Source organism: Mizuhopecten yessoensis, unplaced genomic scaffold (assembly GCF_002113885.1).
Source record: "Mizuhopecten yessoensis strain PY_sf001 unplaced genomic scaffold, ASM211388v2 scaffold457, whole genome shotgun sequence".
NCBI classification, from domain to species: domain Eukaryota; kingdom Metazoa; phylum Mollusca; class Bivalvia; order Pectinida; family Pectinidae; genus Mizuhopecten; species Mizuhopecten yessoensis.
In genome coordinates, this window is record NW_018403556.1 from 27285 (window position 1) to 51609 (window position 24325).

Sequence of the window (24325 nt, forward strand, 5' to 3'; positions counted from 1 at the left end):
AAACTCGGTAGCCCTTTATCCCAGCATTGCTACTGGCCAAATATCATTATTCTATGACTTTTCGTTATTGAGAAGAAGTTGTTTAAAGGTTTTCAACATATTTGACCATTGTGACCTTGAATGTTTGTCAAAGTCATTCATTTTAATAAACTTGGTAGCCCTTTATCCCAGCATGCAACTTGCCAAATATCATAACCCTAGGTCCTTGGTTATTCAGAAGAAGTTTTCTGAAGATTTTTTTAAGACAATTGACTCCTGTGACATTTGAACAAACTTGGTTGCCCCTTCATCAAAATCCATTCCCTTTTTCTAAAGTTATCATGCTCACAAGCTCCAGTCCCATAGGCTCCAATAGTAATTAAAATCTCAAAGTCCCATAACTCTGCCAGCTACTGTCTGATCAGGACCACTTTCAAAATTGTTGGAGATCTCATTGATATAAAGCAGTAAAACTTATCGAAATCCATTCACTTTTACTCAAGTTATGCTCACAAGATAAAAGTTAATGCACGACGCATGACGACAGACACAGATGGATGGCAATAGGTCACCATGACCTATGGTCAGGACTGTGGCACCAAACTGTCAATTTACCAACAATGAACACAGATGTACAAAAAGATAAACATATTGATTCAAGCATACCTGGATTTTCATATGAGGAAGAATCAAAAATGAAATATGATTGATAGTAATGTACATACTATCGGAGTGACTGTGAGTGATTAGGATGTTCGCCATTCCCTCATAATTAACACCTGTCCGTGTCTTCTTAATACCATTAAGAAACTCCTGTAGGACATCCTGGCACCTGAGTTCAAAACAAAATGACACAGTTTAAATTCAGAATCAGCACTGACCTAGAGCTGTCACCTAGGGGTGACAAGTAAACCCCATGCATACACATAAATTGTTATCACAATGGAAATGTCATTTTCTCTATTCTGGTTTCAATTTTTGATCCAATTGCTTTTGGATTTTTTGGAATGGGCTTCCTGAACCATTAATTTTATCTCTCTCTTTTAAGATCCCATTTCTCCGCTATTTTCTGGCTAAAGAAAGAGGAAGTGTGATCACAGTCACATATACACCTCAGCTTCTAGGCTCATTCAAAACACCGAGATAACTGCTATCAGACTATTATAAAACAAGAGGCCCAGGGGCCTTAATAGCCCACCTGGTATTTTATTTTCAATTTAAAACCAGCTGGGTACCATACAGGTTTATCAAAGGAGTACAGGAACAAAGTTGCAAGAAGAACTACATATAAATCTGTTTTGGTGGGTAAGACACCAAGAAAATGAGTTTCTATCTTATATTATGTTCCAATGCAGGAGGGGGGGGGGGGCTTTTCCCAAAGATGCTCTAGAAGAAGTTTGATGAAAATCCCTTCATTAATAAAACAAGAGCTGTCGGAGAACAGCATAGCTCGCCTATGTATGTTATTATAATACTGCAACTATCAATAGAAACATGTATAGTAAAATGTTGATATAGTGCCTGTCATTTTATTTGCCACCTCACTTACCACCAGGATATTTCAAGGACTGTTAAATGTGTAGAAACATCTATGTGAAGTGATTGTTAAGAAATTAACAAAGTCCAATAAAGGTGTTTTTGGACCCTGAACTATGAAAATATGGTTCAACACATTGCTTACACTCAATACAAATACTTCAACCTTATAATAGACAACAGCCTATTCACTACTGGAAGCATATTCCATAAAAATCCCATGAAATTCCTCTGAAAACCCCATTAAAAAGCCTGGATGCCATCAATAAGGCCATGACATTTCGTCGAAGTTTTTTTCATGGGCTTGCCTAAATGCCACAAGTGCAGAGCGGTGCTTGTCATGCTGGACTTGTCAGCTGCATTTGACGTCATCGACCATGGCCTCCTTTATAAACGTCTAGAATACTCTTATGGAGTGACTGATACCGCACTATGCTGGATACAGTCATACCTGAGTGAACGACGACAGTGTGTTGCCATCGGATCTGCCACCTCACATGACAAAGTGCTAGATTTCGGGGTTCCTCAAGGGTCGGTGTTAGGCCCACGAAAATATTGTATGTACTCCAAACCGATTGGAGAGATTTGTCGTCGCCATAGCCTTCGCTATCATTGCTATGCCGATGACACACAAATTTACATGGTCATAAAACCACAGGACAGTTGGAATACAGTCTCAGAAAGTCTGGAAGCTTGTCTGACAGATATCAGTATCTGGATGAACGCCAACATGCTTAAACTTAATCAGGAAAAGACGGAACTAATCGTCTTTTCCCCAAAGTGTCAGCAAACAATGGCTCTCCAGCTCAAGGTTGGTGCCAGAACTATTGAGACTGTTCCAGCTGTTAAAAACCTAGGGGTATACTTTGACAGTTCTCTGAACATGGAGAAACAAGTGAACGCTATTGCCAAATCCTGTTACTACCAGATCAGGAACATCGGCTGTATTCGGCAGTTTCTAACTGCAGATGCATGCAAGATTTTGGTGCATTCACTTGTTACCTCTCGGTTGGATTATGGTAACGCCCTGCTCTGTGGTATATCTGACAAACTAACTAGTCGTCTGCAGAGGGTTCAGAACACTTACGGCTAGTTACTCTTACTCGAAAGAGAGAGCACATCACACCTACACTTTATTTGTTGCACTGCATGGTTACCTGTACGATACAGGTCGCAGTACAAAATTCTGGTATACACATACAAGGCACTGAATGGAACAGCTCCTCAGTACCTACAGGAACTTGTTACCCTGTATCAGCCGTCAAGATCACTGCGGTCGGAGTCAGAATCTTTGTTGTGTGTCCCAAAATCTCGTACTGTGACCTACGGAAACAGATGCTTTGGGAGGGTTTCGGCTACGTTGTGGAATAGCTTACCATCTGCTATTAGGAAGTCAAATACCCTGGCCAAGTTCAAGAGGGACATAAAAACTCACCTCTTCACGTCTGCATTTTAGAATCTTTGCAAAGATCTTTGTAAATACCACCCTTTTATTTGTTCAAGTATGTGCACATTGCTTGTTAAATGTATGAAAGTGATTGCAAGCCTTTGTTGTTTGTTTTCACAATTATAACCATTACTATTATCCATATGTTGTAAAGCGCCTTAAATTGAGTAATTTTACAAATTATATCGGGTGCTATATAAATGTTGTATATTATTACTATTATTATTTATATATTTTTCATGGCTTGAATACCCCATGAATTACACATACATCCCCTTAAACTTCAATGAATATAGTTGTCTGATACGAGTGTCAAGAACCATGGCCATGATTTCTCGTCGCAAAAAATAATCATGGTCATATTATGGCCCTGAAAAAATGAAATCATGGCCATGAATTTCGATGGTGTATTTCATGGCATTGAAATTTGGAAAACCACTGCCATTAAAATCAGTTTCTCTAAAAGTGTCCGAGATACCAGATAGTTCAAGGCCACGAAGAAAAATATCATGGCGTCCAAGTAAAGACATGAAGAATGCATGGCCATGAAAAAGTAATTCCACAGCATGGCCATGAATTTTTCAACAAAGGCCATGATATCTATATATATATCATCATAGAAATGTTTAATATAGTGTTCACCATGTTCATGGCCATGAATATTTACAGAATTAATTAGGGTATATCATGGTATATATGGAACGATTCATCATAATTCACAACACGAGTGTACATTTGGCACATCACAATAAATGTACTTCGTAAATACGAGAAAATATGAACTTTTACAAGTGCACATGGCAATAATGTTAACACGAGTAAAGTACATGTAGATAGAGTGACTTTAATTTCCTTAGAGTGTTAACAATATTTTTGACGACTCATGAAAAAAAATTGCTAATTTTTACAGAATTTCTCTGAGGATTTGCTGTACAGTTGCTGAACATTTGCTGAAACTAAAATCGGATGCTGAACCATTGCTTACACAGTTTCTACAGATGCTGAATTTTGCTGAACTTAACTGAAAAATGCTGAAAGCTGCTGAACTGTTCAGGATAATGCTGAAAACTGCTGAACTGTTCATGTTAATGCTGAAAAATGCTGAACTATTTGAGCACTATGCTGAAAAACTGCTGAACTGTTCAGGATAATGCTAAAAAAATGCTGAACTCGCTGTTCTGTTAAATTTTTAAGCCATTATTGTTATCGAGAATAATAGAAATGATAATTTAATGCTCTTGAAATTAATTGTTATGATCATTAAATTAATTTTCTTTTTTTTAATGATCATTAATTAACTGAAACAAGTGTAGTTAGAAGAAAGTTTATGGTCAATAAGTATAACATCAGTTTCAATGATCAAGCCTATAGAAAGTGCTAGCCAATCATACTGGACTATAAAAGTTCAGACAGTATGATTAAATGGAATACACATGACAGGTATGATGTTATATCAACACGCTAAACAATAGTTTTGAGTATAAACGTGTGTTTCCCGTAAAAACACAGATTACACATAGCGGTGGACTTGTCGTCTGCTCATACACATTGATTGGTTCAATATGCAGTCTTCACCTCGCATTTAATCACTTATATCGTTAATTTATAGACTCACAACATAATACCACGATTTTATTTGGATGTAATACTTGTATCATGTTACAATTTGATGAAATACAACGAGTTAATTTACACCCAAATTCCCGTAACAATAAGAGTACAGATTTCGGTGTTCATATCGGACTATGTAAGCTTTCAGCATACAAATCTTTGTAATAACACACTTCAACATCTCACATTATGATTTAAAACAGCATACATATAGGATGACACAATCTCATAAAATATAACAATCTCAAAGTATTTAATGTGAAATTTGTGTACAATAATATAATGGAACAATAATACTGTCACTTTCTAACTACATGTACAAGACATGATCACACAAATATAGATATATTTCATTCCCTGACCATATGTACGTAACTAGTGATCATAGGTTTGTGTAATTCTTGCCTTCTTAAGTTTTATGTACTTTAAGTCATGATGATATAATTAGCGTATACTAGCCTAGTAGCCTGTAGCCTTTAAATTAAGTGATTTGGTAAGGTTTGCTTATGCATGATGGCAGTTAATTGGCTTTGCTGAAACATTTCTGAATTGTTCCTGAAATTTGCTGAAACATTCCTGAAATTTGCTGGTATAGTTCCTGAACTTTGCTGAAACATTCCTGAAATTTGCTGGTATAGTTCCTGAACTTTGCTGAAACATTCCTGAAATTTGCTGAAACATTCCTGAAATTTGCTGAAACATTCCTGTAGTTTGCTGGTATAGTTCCTGAACTTCGCTGAAATACATTTGCTGAATTTTGCTGAAAATTGCTTGGATTTGGGCCAAATTCAGGTATATTTCAGCAATTGCCCCTATGTAGGTTTTCAGCACTTGTTCAGCAAAGTGTTCAGAAAAATTCAGTAAAATGTTCAGCAATAATTCAGCACTCGTATTTTGTAGAACAATGTGTATATATTGTGATACATAAATAATGTCAAGTAACTCTTACAAGCTGATCATCACCAGCTCTCCTGTTTATTGAATTGAATTTATATATAATTTTGAATGTGTTCCAGATATTCTTCGTTAATTAATTTGAACCAATATTAAGTACTGTATTTGCTAAATGTATATAGAACATACAAGTGTCATCATGATCATGCACAATTTACTGTAATTGCATGAACCGTGAGAATTTTTACAGAAAGGGTAGATTTTCCACTGATCATGAAGCAGAAAGTTATTGTGTCTTAAATTTTGTATTGGATGATAGACCAGATCAAATTAGTTCCTCAATCTGATTAAAATCACATGTTACATGGCTTCGTTAACTTCGTACTATGCCTGAACATCTGAGTGTGCCGCAGTCAGGGTCACGTTCAGGTGACCTTTATATTTATAAATACTCATTAAATTTTGACCAATCCAGAGACCCTCTTTCAAAAGGGCGCTCGGAGATGTAACAAATATGTCGGACATTGATGAGAATGATGCGAAAGTTCTGAAGTTATTTGAGATCGTCTGAAACCCGAACAGAATAAAAATCGAAGCTTTATTAGAGAAGAAAGACTGTATGGTGGTGTTGCCTACGCAATTATTACCCAATGGGTACGTTTTCCTTGGCGACGTACAAACGTCAGTTCCCGCCGCCATATTCGTTTTGGAAACTAATCTGTTCGATACCCCTCGCTATTTATTAATCAACCATGATATTCCGATTCGCTGGCAAACTTTTGCCAGCGCGCCTCTGATTGGTTCATCTAAAGGTCACTTGAACGTGACCCTGACCGCGGCACATTCAGATGTTCAGGCGGAGCCATGTAACAGATGATTTTAATCAGATTGATTAGTTCCTTAGATATATAGATCTAGATGGCACAAATTTTTCATGGCCATGAAATAATGTAGTTTTAATCCGTGCATTTTTCATGGTAGGATTTTTTTTATTTTCATGGTCATGAAAATTGCAAAAAAAAAGACCTTTTTCATGGCAAAAAAATCATGGGCCATGAATTCGGTCATGTTTCAGGGGGGGTTTCATGGCCATGATAATTTCTATCCCAGAATTTTCATGCTGAATTCATGGCCATGAATTTTGATGTTTCATTGGCCATGAATTTCCTCGACACACATTCATGGCATTTTTTCATGGCTTTGAATTTCTGTTTTTTTTTTATGGCTGAAAAAATTTATTCATGGTAATTTAATGGGGTTTAACAAAAATAAGGGCCCTTAAAAGGGTCATGTTTCATGGGCTTTTTCATGGCATTCATCTCATGGTAATTTCATGGCTTTTTCATGGCCATATGTACAGTAGTGATTGATGGTGGTGGTCCAACACTACCCAACAAAACTTGCCCAAAAACTTTAACCTCAAATTTAACTAAGTCCAATTAAGAAAAATGAAAATATGGTCCAGCACATTGCTTACACTCGATATTAATGACTTAAACTCATAATAGACAACTGTGTATTCAGTGTGATGATCCAACACTGTCTGGAAAAAACTTGCACCAAAACTTTAACCTTGGAAGGTGGGACGCCAACGCCGGGGTGACTACGTATACATTAGCCCCCCTATTCTTCGAAAAGGCGAGCTAAAAAGGAGAAAGATTTACAATATACCTGTATTTCCCCTATCTGGCCTCACATGCACCTTTTTATACAAATTAAATTTATTGATTTTTTCCCCCTAAGCATGCTTCAGACCACATTTGGTTTAAATCTCTTCATTTGTACAGAAGGGAAAATATTTTTCTATTTCCCCTATTGGGCTCCATTCTTCAGCCCCTGGGGGGGGGGGGGGGGGCCTCCTTCATTTATAGATATTAAGTTCCCTTTGCCCAAAAATACTCTAGAACAAGTTTAGATAAAATCCCTTCATCGCTACAGAAGGAGAAGGATCTTTAATGTTTTCCTCTATTTCCCCTAATGGACTCCACCCATCTGCCACAAAGAAGGGGGCCCACACACCTCAGTTTATACAAAATTGATTCTTTTGTCCCTAAGCATGCTTCAGATTGCATTTGGTTTAAATCAATTCACTTGTATACAGTAGGAGAAAAAAATCCTCTATTTCCCTTATTCAGGGCTCACCCTGGACCTAAAAAATTAGTAGCCAATTGTTTTTAAACAGTGGCCATACTTTCTCGGCCTCCAACCGTTACGGATAGCCCTCCATTAAAATCATTCAATATTTTTGAAGTGCAATACTATTCAACATGATGTTAAATTAAGGAGTACTCTGTTAAATTAAAATTTTGTTGTACATCATGTTTATAATTTAATCCATAATATGATATTTTTTTAATACTTTCAGATGATACAGCTTTAATTATAAGAAAATATAACTTAAATCAAAATGCTGAAAATTTCCATCAGAACTTTTTTAATTCTTTTCAAGAGAGAGAAAAACAGACTTTAACTCATAAAAAAATAGGTTGAAAAGCTGAAATTTTAAGATATTATTCGCCTTTGGGCTTAGATAGTCTAATTCCGTGCCTTCAAGCTAAAAATAAAACTAATAAAAATTCCAAATCAAAAGAAGCCTCAGTGATGCAATATTGATAATTATTTGTCCTGGGTTTACATTCACCGTAATTCATGTTTTATGTAAAAAAAACATATACTGTATATATTTTAAAAGATCACACATTTCAAATGCAAATGGAAGAAGGACACATTTGAAACGAAAAGGACTAATTTATAACGGTATTGACCAACCCTTCGAAATAAAACGGGAGCACATCACGTCGCGCAACTTGGTCATCACCTTATATAAGCAACTGTCGAAGACATTCTGAACAGTTTGCTGTTCAAAAAACTGCATAACTGCGATGCTAAATAACTTTTCTCGACCACTTGAAATTCGAAAGCGTCTAACCACGGAAGTACATTGATATGATATCTCGTTTGAAGCAATCTGAAAGGCCGAAAATCGGCACTTCGACATGGGTGTTTCAAGGCGATACTTTTGAATCAAGCATATCGGACGCATTTATGCTTGCTACGGTACTGGAAAAGGTAAATGATGACCATGCACACTTATATCAACCCATACATGTTGGATGCGGTGTTTGTAACAAGGTGATCAGACCGGCTTACGGCGCCGCAAAATGTACGTGTGCGAATCCCCCTATGTCACTGTTTTCTCAACATCAATGGGTCATCCAATTAATTTGACCCCACTGTCAATTAATGTACACGAATTATAACACCTGACCTCACAACTTAGACAAAAGCTTTATTTAACTCGCAGCCGTACAGTGCGCGCCTATCTGTGACGGCCCTGATTATGTTTACGTAATCAATGTCAGCCACAATTCACACGTGAGTAGACAGATCGTTCTCTGGGACAAAGATAAACATTTTCCCCATTTTTAAAAACTTAATAGTCAATTTAGTAGCCACATCGTATTTTTAGTAGCCAATAAAAAATAAAAGTAGCAAATGGCTACTTTGGCTACCGACAGCTTGAGCCCTGCTTATTGGGCACCGCCCCTCTGCCCCCAGAGGAGCCACACCCTCCATTATACAAACTTGAGTCTCCTTTGTCCAAAGATGCTCTATAACAAATTTGGTCAAATTCCTTCTTTTGGTTGAGAAGAAGAAGATTTTTAAAGATTCACCTATTTCTCCCCTATTTGGCCCGCCCCTCTGCCCCCAGGGGGACCATGCCCTCTGTTTATACATAACTGAGAACCTTAGGCCAATGATGCTCCAGATCAAATTTGGTCAAAATCCTCTGAGCTGTTAAGGAAAAGTAGCGGTTTAAAGGAAAAAGTTGCCAGACGATGGATGGCGTAAGCATAAGCATGGCATAAGCTCACTTGGCCGTTCGGAATGCGGAAACGGGCAGAAATTTCTGGAATCGGCAGAAATAAGACAAAATCTTAAAGTTAATACTAGGCAAAATTGTAATGCATACTTTTTATGTAAAAAGGATTAGTTCAAGAGAGGAAGGGTTTGTACCTCTACCACCTGTGCACCCCTTTGACCATCAATGCACATATCCGAGAAACTGACTTAAACGCAAAAACTTAATGTTGATGGAGTCCTGACAAAGTCAATGGACCATGAAAGATGAAAGGAAGGCCACATCCAGCATGTGATGCATCGGTTGAGATGTACTACCTAAGATGCATCTATGGTCCAAGTTTGGTTGGTGTAGCACTTATACTTTCAGAGAAACTAACTTAAACACAAGAACTTAAAGTTGATGGAGACGCTGACAAAGTCAATGGACCATACAAGGAAGACAGCATCTAGCATTTTAAGTTAGAGAAACTAACTTAAACGCAAAACACTGAATGTGATGGAGATGCTGACAAAGCCAATGGAGTATGAAAGGTTTGTTAGTGCTATTTCTTAGGAATAACTTGAGGGATCTTTCTCTTATTTGATATGTAGGTTCCCTTTGATCTCTCATTGTGCATGTTATATTTTGAAAACTGATCACAAAAACAAAATAGCCGAAGGAAGAACTAAACAGATCTTTCTCAAACTTTCACTGTCAAAATTCAAGATGGCTGTCTGTCAGCCATTTTGTTTATATGATCATTCTCAAAATTAAACATGCACAACTACAGACCAAGGGGAACCTACATAACTAATTTGGGAAAGATCCCTCCAGTACTTCCTGAGAAATAGGGATAACAAACCTTTAATGTCACATCCAAGATGGTGGCCTGTCGGCCATTTTGTTTATCCCATCAGTCTATAACATGCACAAGTACAGACCAAGTGGAACTTACATATGAAATTTGAGAAAGATCTCTCCAGTATTTGTTCAATTATGTGCACATTGCTTGCTTAAATGTATAAAAGTGATTGTAAGCCTTTATTTTTTGTTTTCACAATTATAACCATTACTATTATCCATATGTTGTAAAGCGCTTTAGAGTAATTTACAAATTAAATTCCCTCTTTGCATATTGCAGAGTTATCTTCTCTTGTGAGCAGGTATTGATTGTTAAGTCATTGGTTTGTGTGAGAAAATTACGCCGTTTTCTCAAAAATTGATGACGTTACTCTCACAAACTAATGACGTAACAATCAATACCTGCTCACAAGAGTAGATAACTCTGCAATACGAAAAGACGGAATAGGGTGCTATATATATGTTGTATATTATTAGGGCTTTTCACCAACTGGTGAAAAGACCTATTGTTTTTGTTAAGTTTCTTATTATTCTTCTTATTATTCTTCTTCCGTACTTTGTGAATTCTGTTTCTCTTGATTGGTAAACGATAGGTTGATATTCTTTTAAGTATGTTGTAGGAAAAGGTCTAGAGCTGATCAAGCAACATTTTCAAGGTGGTCAAAAATTAAATATGGCCGCCATGACGTCATAGGTCAAAATCTTAAAATGGCCATAACTCAAAAACGGTTTAAGTTACAGAATTGACGCAATTATATTATATGTAGATTATCTAAGGGGCTAACTTTAATTACCACATGGTTTTTCATTTAAAGGTCAAATAAAAAAGCTCGCTGTTGGGTCAAAGGTCACAATTTTTAAAAAACATTCATTTTTCATTTTTTTGGAAAAATACTTCTACAGATCGATGGAGGATGTCATTCCGATGAAGTTGATGTCTTAAGTTTTTCTGAAACATTTACCGTTAAGGTTGTATGCCATTTTGAAATGTTTCCTTTGATCTTTTAAAAATTTCGCAATATTTTAAAACTTGTTTTACTCCAATATCAATGACAAATATTTCGTTTAGTTGTAACGGGAAAAGTTTCCCTAGATGTCTTCTAACATTTGGCAACACTTTCAACTCCATCCAAAAACCAAAATGGCCACCATGACGTCATAGGGTAAAATCTTAAAAACTGCTATTACTCGAAAATTATTGATTGTACAGTATTTGTGAAAGTTAATTATTTGTAGATAATTTCCATATCTAACTTTGTCTCACTACATGTTAATACAAAATATTTCTAATTAAAAAGTGCGCCCCTGGGTCGAAGTTCACCAACTATTTTAAAAACATTCTTTTTTCATTTTTTTTGAAAAATTCTTCAATAGATTGATGAAGAATGTCATTCCGATGAATTCGATGTCTTTAGTTTTTCTGTAACATTTACCGTTAACGTTGTACGCCATTTTGAAATATTTCCTTTGATCTTTTCAAATGCTGACAATATGTTAAAACTTCAACGATCTTCTTCTCCAATTCTGCCATTGCAATATTAACCACAATTGGTACATGTATTCCTCTAGGCGCCCTTACGAACTTATGTTACTTTTTGGAGCAATTATTATTCCAAGATGGCCGCGTCGAACTATGATTGGTTAACAGCCTATACCAAAATATTTCGTTAACGATATCAAGCACGAGGTTGATCTTTGGATATCAAATGGAGATAAGCAAGATCAAACTTTTTCTCTCATACTGTTTTAACAAAAAATGTCAACTTCCGGTTACCGGCAGGGGTCAAAGTTAAAATGCACTATATTGGGTACCAACCTTAAAAAATCTTATTCTCAAGTTCCACATGGTCTAGAGTCTTGATATTTGAGAATAAGAATTCTGATATGTCGGGGTATCAGGTTTGAAAAAATGGTTGACATTGATCAACTATCAAGGTCACAATCAAGGTCACAAACTTCATATGTGCTAATTAAAAATAATGACTTCAAAAAACTTCTTCTAAAGTTCTACAAGGACTACAGTCCTACTATTTGATACATTAACATGGTCAGATGATTGACTATCAAGTTTGAAAAAATTATTGACCTTGAATGACTTTCAAGGTCACAGAGGTCATATATGTAAAAATATTGAAACCACTTTTTCTGAATAACCAATAACTCCAGGGTAACGATGTTTGACAAAGAAGCATGCTTGAATGAAGGGCTTTAACGTGTGTGCAAATGAACGACCTTGACCTACTCCAAATATAATTTCAAAGGTGAAAGTCAAAAACCGTTTTCATTTTTGTGCGATTGTCAAGTGCTTTCAGTACTCTCAGTACTTTGATTTATATCAAAACATCTAATACACGCTGGTAATACTACATCGATTACTACGCACTCCCAATCTTAAAAATGTGGACAGTTTACACCTCTGTTGCAGTGGGTAAACATCAGCCTTTCCTTGGCGTGGCAAACCCAACCGATATAGACACAAAGATAGTTTCAATAAATCGTCCTGACGTACATAGTGGACGGACTATATGACGACATTTACGGACTACATTCGTAAACAACACCGCCCACGTCATTTCGCACTCCGGGAATACCCCACTTCTCAGTCAGCTACTGTAGACTTGCACAGGTTATTATTAGGAGGCCAAATCAGTCCTTACAGTGAAAAGCCCGTCAAATTGTTAGCCAACAATTTCTAGTTATTATTATTATTATTATGAGAAGAAGTAAGAAATGTCCCTGCCAAACAGATGCCAGGGCGGTTATCATGGATTTTCAGATCAGCAAGAAAAATAATAACACTTTGTCAGAACATCATAACGAATATTTGTTCCAAGTTTGAAGTCAATTGCACAAGCAGTTCTGAAGAAGAAGGACGACGTATGACAACGGACAAAGCTGGATGGCAATAGCTCTCACATGAGCAATCATGTGAGCTAAAAAGCACACATCTATGTTAACATTTTATACAACTTTTAGGTGATTAACAAATTATTAACATCTAGTCAAGTATATTTTACGCGAAATTCCCTTTCTTTTAATCAAATACAAAACTTTCCTATCATTCTAATTTCAACGTATAAATATGAAGTGCGTAAACATAGCTTGAAATTAATTACTATGCTTTCTAATGATAAACAAAAGAAATGTTCTTACATTTTGCTGATTTCAGAGTTAGAGTCACCAAGGATCTCAAACAGACCATGTAATATTTCAGGTAGGAGGACAAGCATATTAATATCTGGCACTGCATCCAACACTGCAATCTGTAATATAGACAGGATAATGTTATATCACATTTGTATATTCTAAACAGCACATCAACACAACCAGGTCACATAGGGTGAAATGATGCAGTAGACACCAGCTAGAATAAAGAACAAGGAGGGGCCAGTTCTCCTGCTAAATTTCTTTTTATATGAAACAGACAAATGGATTTCAAGAACATATTTAAATTGGTGATTATACTTACCACGGACACAATGAATTGGTGGTGATACTTACCCAGGACACAATGAATTGGTGGGGATACTTACCCCGGACACAATGAATTGGGGGTGATACTTACCACGGACACAAGGAATTGGTGGTGATACTTACCAAGGACACAATGAATTGGTGGTGATACTTACCCCGGACACAATGAATTGGTGGTGATACTTACCCCTGACACAATGAATTGGTGGTGAGACTTACCACGGACACGATGAATTGGTGGTGATACTTACCCCAGACACAATGAATTGGTGGTGATACTTACCCCGGACACAATGAATTGGCGGTGATACTTACCCCGGACACAATGAATTGGTGGTGACACTTACCCCGGACACAATGAATTGGTGGGGATACTTACCACGGACACAATTAATTGGGGGTGATACTTACCACCGACACAATTAATTGGTGGTGATACTGACCAAGGACACAATGAATTGGTGGTGATACTTCCCCCGGACACAATGAATTGGTGGTGATACTTCCCCAGGACACGATGAATTGGTGGTGATACTTACCACGGACACAAGGAATTGGTGGTGATACTTACCAAGGACACGATGAATTGGTGGTGATACTTACCTCGGACACAATGAATTGGTGGTGATACTTCCCCCGGACACAATGAATTGGTGGTGATACTTACCAAGGACACAATGAATTGGTGGTGATACTTAACATGGACACAATGAATTGGTGGTGATACTTACCACGGACACAATTAATTGGTGGTGATACTTACCACCGACACAATTAATTGGTGGTGATACTTACCAAGGACACAATGAATTGGTGGTGAGACTTACCAAGGACACGATGAATTGGTGGTGATACTTACCCAGGACACGATGAATTGGTGGTGATACTTACCAAGGACACAATGAATTGGTGGTGATACTTACCACGGACACAATGAATTGGTGGTGATACTTACCAAGGACACGATGAATTGGTGGTGATACTTACCCCGGACACAATGAATTGGTGGTGATACTTACCCCGGACACAATGAATTGGTGGTGATACTTACCCCGGACACAATGAATTGGTGGTGATACTTACCACGGACACAATGAATTGGTGGTGATACTTACCACGGACACAATTAATTGGTGGTGATACTTACCAAGGACACAATGAATTGGTGGTGATACTTAACATGGACACAATGAATTGGTGGTGATACTTACCACGGACACAATTAATTGGTGGTGATACTTACCACGGACACAATGAATTGGTGGTGATACTTACCATGGACACAATGAATTGGTGGTGATACTTACCACGGACACAATTAATTGGTGGTGATACTTACCAAGGACACAATGAATTGGTGGTGATACTTAACATGGACACAATGAATTGGTGGTGATACTTACCACGGACACAATTAATTGGTGGTGATACTTACCACGGACACAATGAATTGGTGGTGATACTTACCAAGGACACAATGAATTGGTGGTGATACTTACCACGGACACAATGAATTGGTGGTGATACTTACCAAGGACACAATGAATTGGTGGTGATACTTACCACGGACACAATGAATTGGTGGTGATACTTACCAAGGACACGATGAATTGGTGGTGATACTTACCCCGGACACAATGAATTGGTGGTGATACTTACCCCGGACACAATGAATTGGTGGTGATACTTACCACGGACACAATGAATTGGTGGTGATACTTACCACGGACACAATGAATTGGTGGTGATACTTACCAAGGACACAATGAATTGGTGGTGATACTTACCACGGACACAATGAATTGGTGGTGATACTTACCAAGGACACAATGAATTGGTGGTGATACTTACCACGGACACAATGAATTGGTGGTGATACTTACCAAGGACACAATGAATTGGTGGTGATACTTACCACGGACACAATGAATTGGTGGTGATACTTACCAAGGACACAATGAATTGGTGGTGATACTTACCACGGACACAATGAATTGGTGGTGATACTTACCAAGGACACAATGAATTGGTGGTGATACTTACCACGGACACAATGAATTGGTGGTGATACTTACCAAGGACACAATGAATTGGTGGTGATACTTACCACGGACACAATGAATTGGTGGTGATACTTACCCAGGACACGATGAATTGGTGGTGATACTTACCCCGGACACAATGAATTGGTGGTGATACTTACCACGGACACAATGAATTGGTGGTGATACTTACCCCGGACACAATGAATTGGTGGTGATACTTACCACGGACACAATGAATTGGTGGTGATACTTACCACGGACACAATTAATTGGTGGTGATACTTACCAAGGACACAATGAATTGGTGGTGATACTTAACATGGACACAATGAATTGGTGGTGATACTTACCACGGACACAATTAATTGGTGGTGATACTTACCACGGACACAATGAATTGGTGGTGATACTTACCAAGGACACAATGAATTGGTGGTGATACTTACCACGGACACAATGAATTGGTGGTGATACTTACCACGGACACAATTAATTGGTGGTGATACTTACCAAGGACACAATGAATTGGTGGTGATACTTAACATGGACACAATGAATTGGTGGTGATACTTACCACGGACACAATTAATTGGTGGTGATACTTACCACCGACACAATTAATTGGTGGTGATACTTACCAAGGACACAATGAATTGGTGGTGAGACTTACCAAGGACACGATGAATTGGTGGTGATACTTACCCCGGACACAATGAATTGGTGGTGATACTTACCCAGGACACAATGAATTGGTGGTGATACTTACCACGGACACAATTAATTGGTGGTGATACTTACCAAGGACACAATGAATTGGTGGTGATACTTAACATGGACACAATGAATTGGTGGTGATACTTACCACGGACACAATTAATTGGTGGTGATACTTACCACGGACACAATGAATTGGTGGTGATACTTACCATGGACACAATGAATTGGTGGTGATACTTACCACGGACACAATTAATTGGTGGTGATACTTACCAAGGACACAATGAATTGGTGGTGATACTTAACATGGACACAATGAATTGGTGGTGATACTTACCACGGACACAATTAATTGGTGGTGATACTTACCACCGACACAATTAATTGGTGGTGATACTTACCAAGGACACAATGAATTGGTGGTGAGACTTACCAAGGACACGATGAATTGGTGGTGATACTTACCCCGGACACAATGAATTGGTGGTGATACTTACCCCGGACACAATGAATTGGTGGTGATACTTACCACGGACACAATGAATTGGTGGTGATACTTACCACGGACACAATGAATTGGTGGTGATACTTACCAAGGACACAATGAATTGGTGGTGATACTTACCACGGACACAATGAATTGGTGGTGATACTTACCAAGGACACGATGAATTGGTGGTGATACTTACCCCGGACACAATGAATTGGTGGTGATACTTACCCCGGACACAATGAATTGGTGGTGATACTTACCACGGACACAATGAATTGGTGGTGATACTTACCACGGACACAATTAATTGGTGGTGATACTTACCAAGGACACAATGAATTGGTGGTGATACTTAACATGGACACAATGAATTGGTGGTGATACTTACCCAGGACACAATGAATTGGTGGTGATACTTACCCCGGACACAATGAATTGGTGGTGATACTTACCACGGACACAATGAATTGGTGGTGATACTTACCACGGACACAATGAATTGGTGGTGATACTTACCAAGGACACAATGAATTGGTGGTGATACTTACCACGGACACAATGAATTGGTGGTGATACTTACCACGGACACAATTAATTGGTGGTGATACTTACCCAGGACACAATTAATTGGTGGTGATACTTACCCAGGACACGATGAATTGGCGTGGATTCTGTTCTTTCACATAAAGTTTCTCCCTCAATATGGGAATAAATGCTCGCAGATCGAAGGCAGAACTTTCAGTTACAATGTCCTATGGAAATATATCACAAGATAATTGAAAAGATTAAATATCGATGGAATCGATGGAAAGTTTGGAAGTAAAGAAAAGTTCAGATATAAAGGCCAACTTACAATTATTATAGTAATGTGACGTTTTACATTAGATTGGAGGACAAATTAACACAAAATTTTACTGTGGCCTGTACATGTTGAGAGTAGGTTTTAATATTGTTATGAAATGATCCTGATTCTTTTCTGTTAGAATAGCGTCGGATGCACTGTCTTTTCTGTTAGAATAGCGTCGGATGCATGTAATTGATATAAAGATAATACATTAAATTAATTTTGGATAATGTATATCGCCAAAGTATAAACAAACATTTTTTAGGATAATGTCCAACTGTTAATAAAGGCGAAGCGATAAAAAGAAGGAACTGCGACACACAAGGGACAAAACGGGAAAAAATAAAGTAGAATGAGTTCTTGTAAAGGTGATTAATTTATCTGAAAGAAAACTATTTAAAAGTTGAAGTTGATTTATTATCTACTGTAAAGTTTTATCCAACTCTAGAAAAATGCAATAATGAAGAACTTAAGGCAGACAATTTAACATCTGCCCAAAAGTTCGGGTTAATATTTAGGAAATGTCATTGATAGTTTACAAAAGATTCTTTAACAACATGATAACCATAAACAAGTAAACAGCAATCTGTCTTACAGACAGAAATGCACTTAGGATTATTTCAGATATGATACCTCTACTATTGTGAATGTATACATACAAAATGTACCATGCTTATGATGTTGAATTTTATACCTCACTACTGCAAGCGACAATTTTTATGTTGAAACCAGTAGACTAATCAAGAAGCTAATAAAGACGCAGGAAACAAGCCTATATCATAAGGTTACAGATAATCTTGCCAATTTTATGAATCAATCCACCAAAAAATTGTTGAGTAGGTTATGAGATTATGAGATTGTTTGGTATGTAGGTTATGAGATTGTGTGGTATGTAGGTTATGAGATTGTTTGGTATATATGTAGGTTATGAGATTGTGTTGTATGTAGGTTATGAGATTGTTTGGTATATATGTAGGTTATGAGATTGTATGGTATGTAGGTTATGAGATTGTTTGGTATATATGTAGGTTATGAAATTGTTTGGTACGTAGGTTATGAGATTGTTTGGCATGTAGGTTATGATATTGTGTGGTATGTAGGTTATGAGATTGTGTGGTATGTAGGTTATGAGATTGTTTGGTATATATGTAGGTTATGAGATTGTGTAGTATGTAGGTTATGAGATTGTTTGGTATGTAGGTTATGAGATTGTTTGGTATGTAGGTTATGAAATTGTTTGGTATATATGTAGGTTATGAGATTGTGTGGTATGTAGGTTATGAGATTGTTTGATATATATGTAGGTTATGAGATTGTTTGGTATGGAGGTTATGAGATTGTGTGGTATGTAGGTTATGAGATTGTTTGGTACCTAGGTTATGAGATTGTTTGGTATGTAGGTTATGAAATTGTTTGGTATATATGTAGGTTATGAGATTCTGTAGTATGTAGGTTATGAGATTGTGTGGAATGTAGGTTATGAGATTGTGTAGTATGTAGGTTATGATATTGTGTGGTATGTAGGTTATGAGATTGTTTGGTACCTAGGTTATGAGATTGTTTGGTATGTAGGTTATGAAATTGTTTGGTATATATGGAGGTTATGAGATTGTGTGGTATGTAGGTTATTAGATTGTTTGATATATATGTAGGTTATGAAATTGTTTGGTACGTAGGTTATGAGATTGTTTGGCATGTATGTTTTCATGACTTCATGGGATTTTCATGGCAATTTCATGTTTTTTGTATGGATTGTACTTCCTGTAGTGTTAGGCCAGAATAACCTGTTTAAAGGATTGTGTGGTATGTAGGTTATGAGATTGTTTGGTATTTAGGTTATGAGATTGTTTGGTATGTAGGTTATGAGATTGTGTGGCGTGTAGGTTATGAGATTGTTTGGTATGTAGGTTATGAGATTGTGTAGTATGTAGGTTATGAGATTGTGTGGAATGTAGGTTATGAGATTGTGTAGTATGTAGGTTATGAGATTGTTTGGTACCTAGGTTATGAGATTGTTTGGTATGTAGGTTATGAAATTGTTTGGTATATATGGAGGTTATGAGATTGTGTGGTATGTAGGTTATGAGATTGTGTAGTATGTAGGTTATGAGATTGTGTGGAATGTAGGTTATGAGATTGTGTAGTATGTAGGTTATGAGATTGTTTGGTATTTAGGTTATGAGATTGTTTGGTATGTAGGTTATGAGATTGTTTGGTACCTAGGTTATGAGATTGTTTGGTATGTAGGTTATGAAATTGTTTGGTATATATGGAGGTTATGAGATTGTGTGGTATGTAGGTCATGAGATTGTTTGGTATATATGTATGTTATGAGATTGTGTAGTATGTAGGTTATGAGATTGTTTGGTATATATGTATGTTATGAGATTGTATAGTATGTAGGTTATGAGATTGTTTGATATATATGTAGGATATGAGATTGTTTGGTATGGAGGTTATGAGTTTGTGTGGTATGTAGGTTATGAGATTGTTCGGTATATATGTAGGTTATGAGATTGTGTAGTATGTAGGTTATGAGATTGTGTGGTATGTATGTTATGAGATTGTTTGGTATGTAGGTTATGAAATTGTTTGGTATATATGGAGGTTATGAGATTGTGTGGTATGTAGGTCATGAGATTGTTTGGTATATATGTATGTTATGAGATTGTGTAGTATGTAGGTTATGAGATTGTTTGGTACCTAGGTTATGAGATTGTTTGGTATGTAGGTTATGAAATTGTTTGGTATATATGTAGGTTATGAGATTCTGTAGTATGTAGGTTATGAGATTGTGTGGTATGTATGTTATGAGATTGTTTGGTATGTAGGTTATGAGATTGTTTGGTATGTATGTTTTCATGACTTCATGGGATTTTCATGGCAATTTCATGTTTTTTGTATGGATTGTACTTCCAGTAGTGTTAGGCCAGAATAACCTGTTTAAAGGTTTTAATACTTTTAATCCAGTTGACCTTGAAAATATGGTTGAAGGTCATTTAAAAAAAAAAAAAAAACACTTAGTAGTCCTTCATCCTGGCATGTTTCTTACCAATTATTATCAAATGGCCCTCCAGGGTGTGATTAGGCATTCATGTTGATCCACTATCATAAAAGCTTAGGAACAGGACTTAAAACAAATGGTATTACAAATTGCTGATAGATTACCTTGATAAGTCTGTCTAGAAGTTCTGTTCCATTCTTGACATTCTGGTCAGTATCGGATGAAAGCTGTCAAAACAGGAACATTTCTTAAGTAACATTTACAATCATGATGCATAAATTTTCAATTATTTTTCAAATTCATGTTATTTTTTGGTTTTTACATGGAATCAAAAATGCCAGGAGAGCTAAAAAGGTAACTGTTGACAGCCACCTTGCTGGTGGAAGTTGCAACTTGATTCCTCACAGAAAGATGTGTAGTACCAAACAAACCACAAACAAATAACCATTGGACTGGTTCTACATCAATTAAATGTGATTACTCAGTGACTCACATCAGAGCAGCCACCTTGAATCCTGAAATTTAAAAGTCGACTTTTTGTTATGAAGTATATTCCCTATGTATCACTCCCACAAAGTATCACCAAAGGATAACGCACTCGCCTCTCACCATGCAGCTGGGGTTTCACTCAATGATTCCCTCAGATCGGACATGAAAAGGTATGGGGTCACGTGGTTTTTTTCTGGGTATTCCGGTTTCCTCCCACATGAAGACACCCCCACCCCCAATGTACAAACAACAATGCCAACAAATGTGATTAATAGAAGTTGTAAATATTTAACAATTTAGCCAGCCCAGAGAACTCAAGATATATCTGTTATTTTTCTCAAATACCCAGAGATCATGATGGCGATCTAGAATCCCAAAATTTAAATGAATTTCTCATGACGCTGAGAATTATTTTGTTTTACAGTGTTCATCGATCAAATAGGTTTGATCTGTGTTTGGTACAATTTTTTTCCATGTGGAGGTTTTTGATTCAGAAGTTGTCAAGATTTGAAGGTGTCAAGAACTGTTTTATACCTTGCTCAGACCATCAAAGATCTCGTTGAAGTAGGGAAGCACAAATCCACGACAGACTTTTGAGATGTTGTACAATGCTTCACAGGCATAGTACCTGACCCTGCTGTCCTGATCACTGAAGGAGTCCAGCACTGGCTTGACTAGCTCCGCAACATAGTTTGTGGACTCCTAACAATAATAATAAGGTTAATATCATACAGGAAAAACATACATTCATAAATAGCATACATTTTCTGATTAAACCAACTGAACAAATGAAGTTAAGACACACAAAACATTTTACAACACATATACTACACAAGATCTCAAGTGTGACAGTTTTGTACAGTTCTGGGGAAAAATAATATTTCAGTCATACTTCAAAAGCTTGAAAGCAGTTGATACAGAAATATCCCTCTTTTTTTCCATAAATGTTTTTGGAATAACTGTTGTTCAAATTTTGTAAAGTAAATTCAAAACTTACAAACTTCATTCCTTGTTATAATACTAATTATTTTTGTAAATTGTGATGACAAGTAAATCTCTAGTCATGTTATCAGCATGTGTGTATTTAAGCATTGAACTGTTTTTGTATGGTATTTATGATCTATTTGAATGACACAGCTTTGCAAGCAAACAACATAATGCACGCAAGCGTGTTCCCCCACCTGCAAGGGTGGGTGGGTAACAGCAGGTGTATTCTTTTCCCGTTCCCCCTACTGCAAGGTTGGTGGGTAACAGCAGGAGTATTCTATTCCTGTTCCCCCACCTGCAAGGGTGGTGGGTAACAGCAGGAGTATTCTTTTCCCGTTCCCCCACCTGCAAGGGTGGTGGGAAACAGCAGGTGTATTCTTTTCCCGTTCCCCCACCTGCAAGGTTGATGGGAAACAGCAGGTGTATTCTTTTCCCGTTCCCCCACCTGCAAGGGTGGTGGGTAACAGCAGGAGTATTCTATTCCTGTTCCCCCACCTGTAGGGTTGGTGGGTAACAGCAGGTGTATTCTTTTCCCGTTCCCCCACCTGCAAGGTTGGTGGGTAACAGCAGGAGTATTCTTTTCCCGTTCCCCCACCTGCAAGGTTGGTGGGTAACAGCAGGTGTATTCTTTTTGAGATCCCCACGTGCACCTGCAGGGGTGCAAACCGGAGCCAGAACAATCTCTGTAAGCCGGCCAACTGGCCTCCTACTCATGTAGAGCCACGTGCTTGGTGATATAAGGAATAAAGTCAATATTGTGTTTTGAATGTAAGGATAAAGGTCTATGATTTTGTGGTCAAATGCATACAGGTAGTTGTTAACTGGAATACATCAGTTATGATACACATTGCAGAAGATGCAAATGTACATATGAATTATACCTCTGAAATTTCTTCAAAAATGCATAAAATCAATTCCCCGCTTGGAAAAAATACACATCAACACAGCTGTAACGCTTAAGTGCAGTTTATTCATGATCCATAACACTCAATAAATAGGAATTCATTTATGACAGAGTCCAATATGGTAGCAGTCATTCATTGTACATGTCATTGCCTCGCGTTACGAAGTAAGGGCACGATCCTCCGCAAGTGATCAACTATGGTATATATATGTATAGATGGAAAAAAAATACTGAAAAGTTTCACAAAGATGATAACAAATGTAGCACTGGTCTGTAATAAGTCTGGTTGGATTCCTCTAAAAAAGTAATGAAAGACCACTGAAAGAAACTAATAGAAAGTTTGAACAGAATTCAATTTGATTCCGGTTGTCAGAAATGGGTGAAAAGTAATCTTTCTTTTAAACAAAGAACTGCTTTAAGTTCATTACAAAAAGATAAAACTATAATCATTAATATAAGGAAGCAGGCAAATGATTGACATGTTGGGTAACAATGAATATCATACACTTATTGATTCTAACGTTGATGATGTTACCTGTAAGTTTATCAATAATTTAGTCATGAAATACAAACCTGTAAGTTTGGAGGAAGAGAAAGACTAGTTAACTTCTTTTGTTCATAAAAAAGTTATTAAGTTAGTTTTATGATTTGTCAAAACTACACAAAAGTGTTATCATAGGTGAAGTTATTGAAGAACAAAAAAGTGAATGGTACTGTACATGTTAAAAATCCTGATGATTTAACGTTTAGGCATGTAGTTGGTGGACCTGATAGTGTCACTCAATGACTTAGCCATTTTCTTGATATTATTTTGAAACCCCTCTAGATCTGCTCTTCAGTATTTTTTTTATTAAGGATGATTTTGATTTTCTCAGCCTTGTTAGTTAGTATACAAATATACCACATGATGGAATTGAGGCAATGACATATTGGCTTAAGAAATATCCAAACACATTTGTGTTCGGTTATTGTGAAGACATGCTGTATAACATATGCTATTCTTGTGTTCAGTTATTGTGAAGACATGCTGTATAACATATGCTATTCTTGTGTTTGGTCATTGTGAAGACATGCTGTACAATATATGCTATTCTTGTGTTCGGTTATTGTGAAGACATGCTGTATAACATATATTATTCTTGTGTTCAGTTATTGTGAAGACATGCTGTATAACATATGCTATTCTTGTGTTTGGT

At 37.0% G+C, this 24325-nt stretch overlaps 1 protein-coding gene across 1 annotated transcript in view; it reads right to left on the reverse strand.

Moving 5' to 3' along the window:
* The window catches only part of LOC110449476 (protein VAC14 homolog), a gene marked incomplete at its 3' end in the record, with an annotated part of 57547 nt that overhangs the window by 21775 nt on the left and 11447 nt on the right, over positions 1-24325 (reverse strand). Inside the window, exons 3-7 of the mRNA XM_021496364.1 lie at positions 21773-21940; positions 20914-20976; positions 17546-17653; positions 13326-13435; positions 705-811 (exon numbers count right to left, since the gene is read on the reverse strand). Of these exons, the coding sequence (XP_021352039.1) occupies positions 705-811; positions 13326-13435; positions 17546-17653; positions 20914-20976; positions 21773-21940 (556 nt within the window). The remainder of the gene's footprint in view (positions 1-704; positions 812-13325; positions 13436-17545; positions 17654-20913; positions 20977-21772; positions 21941-24325) is intronic.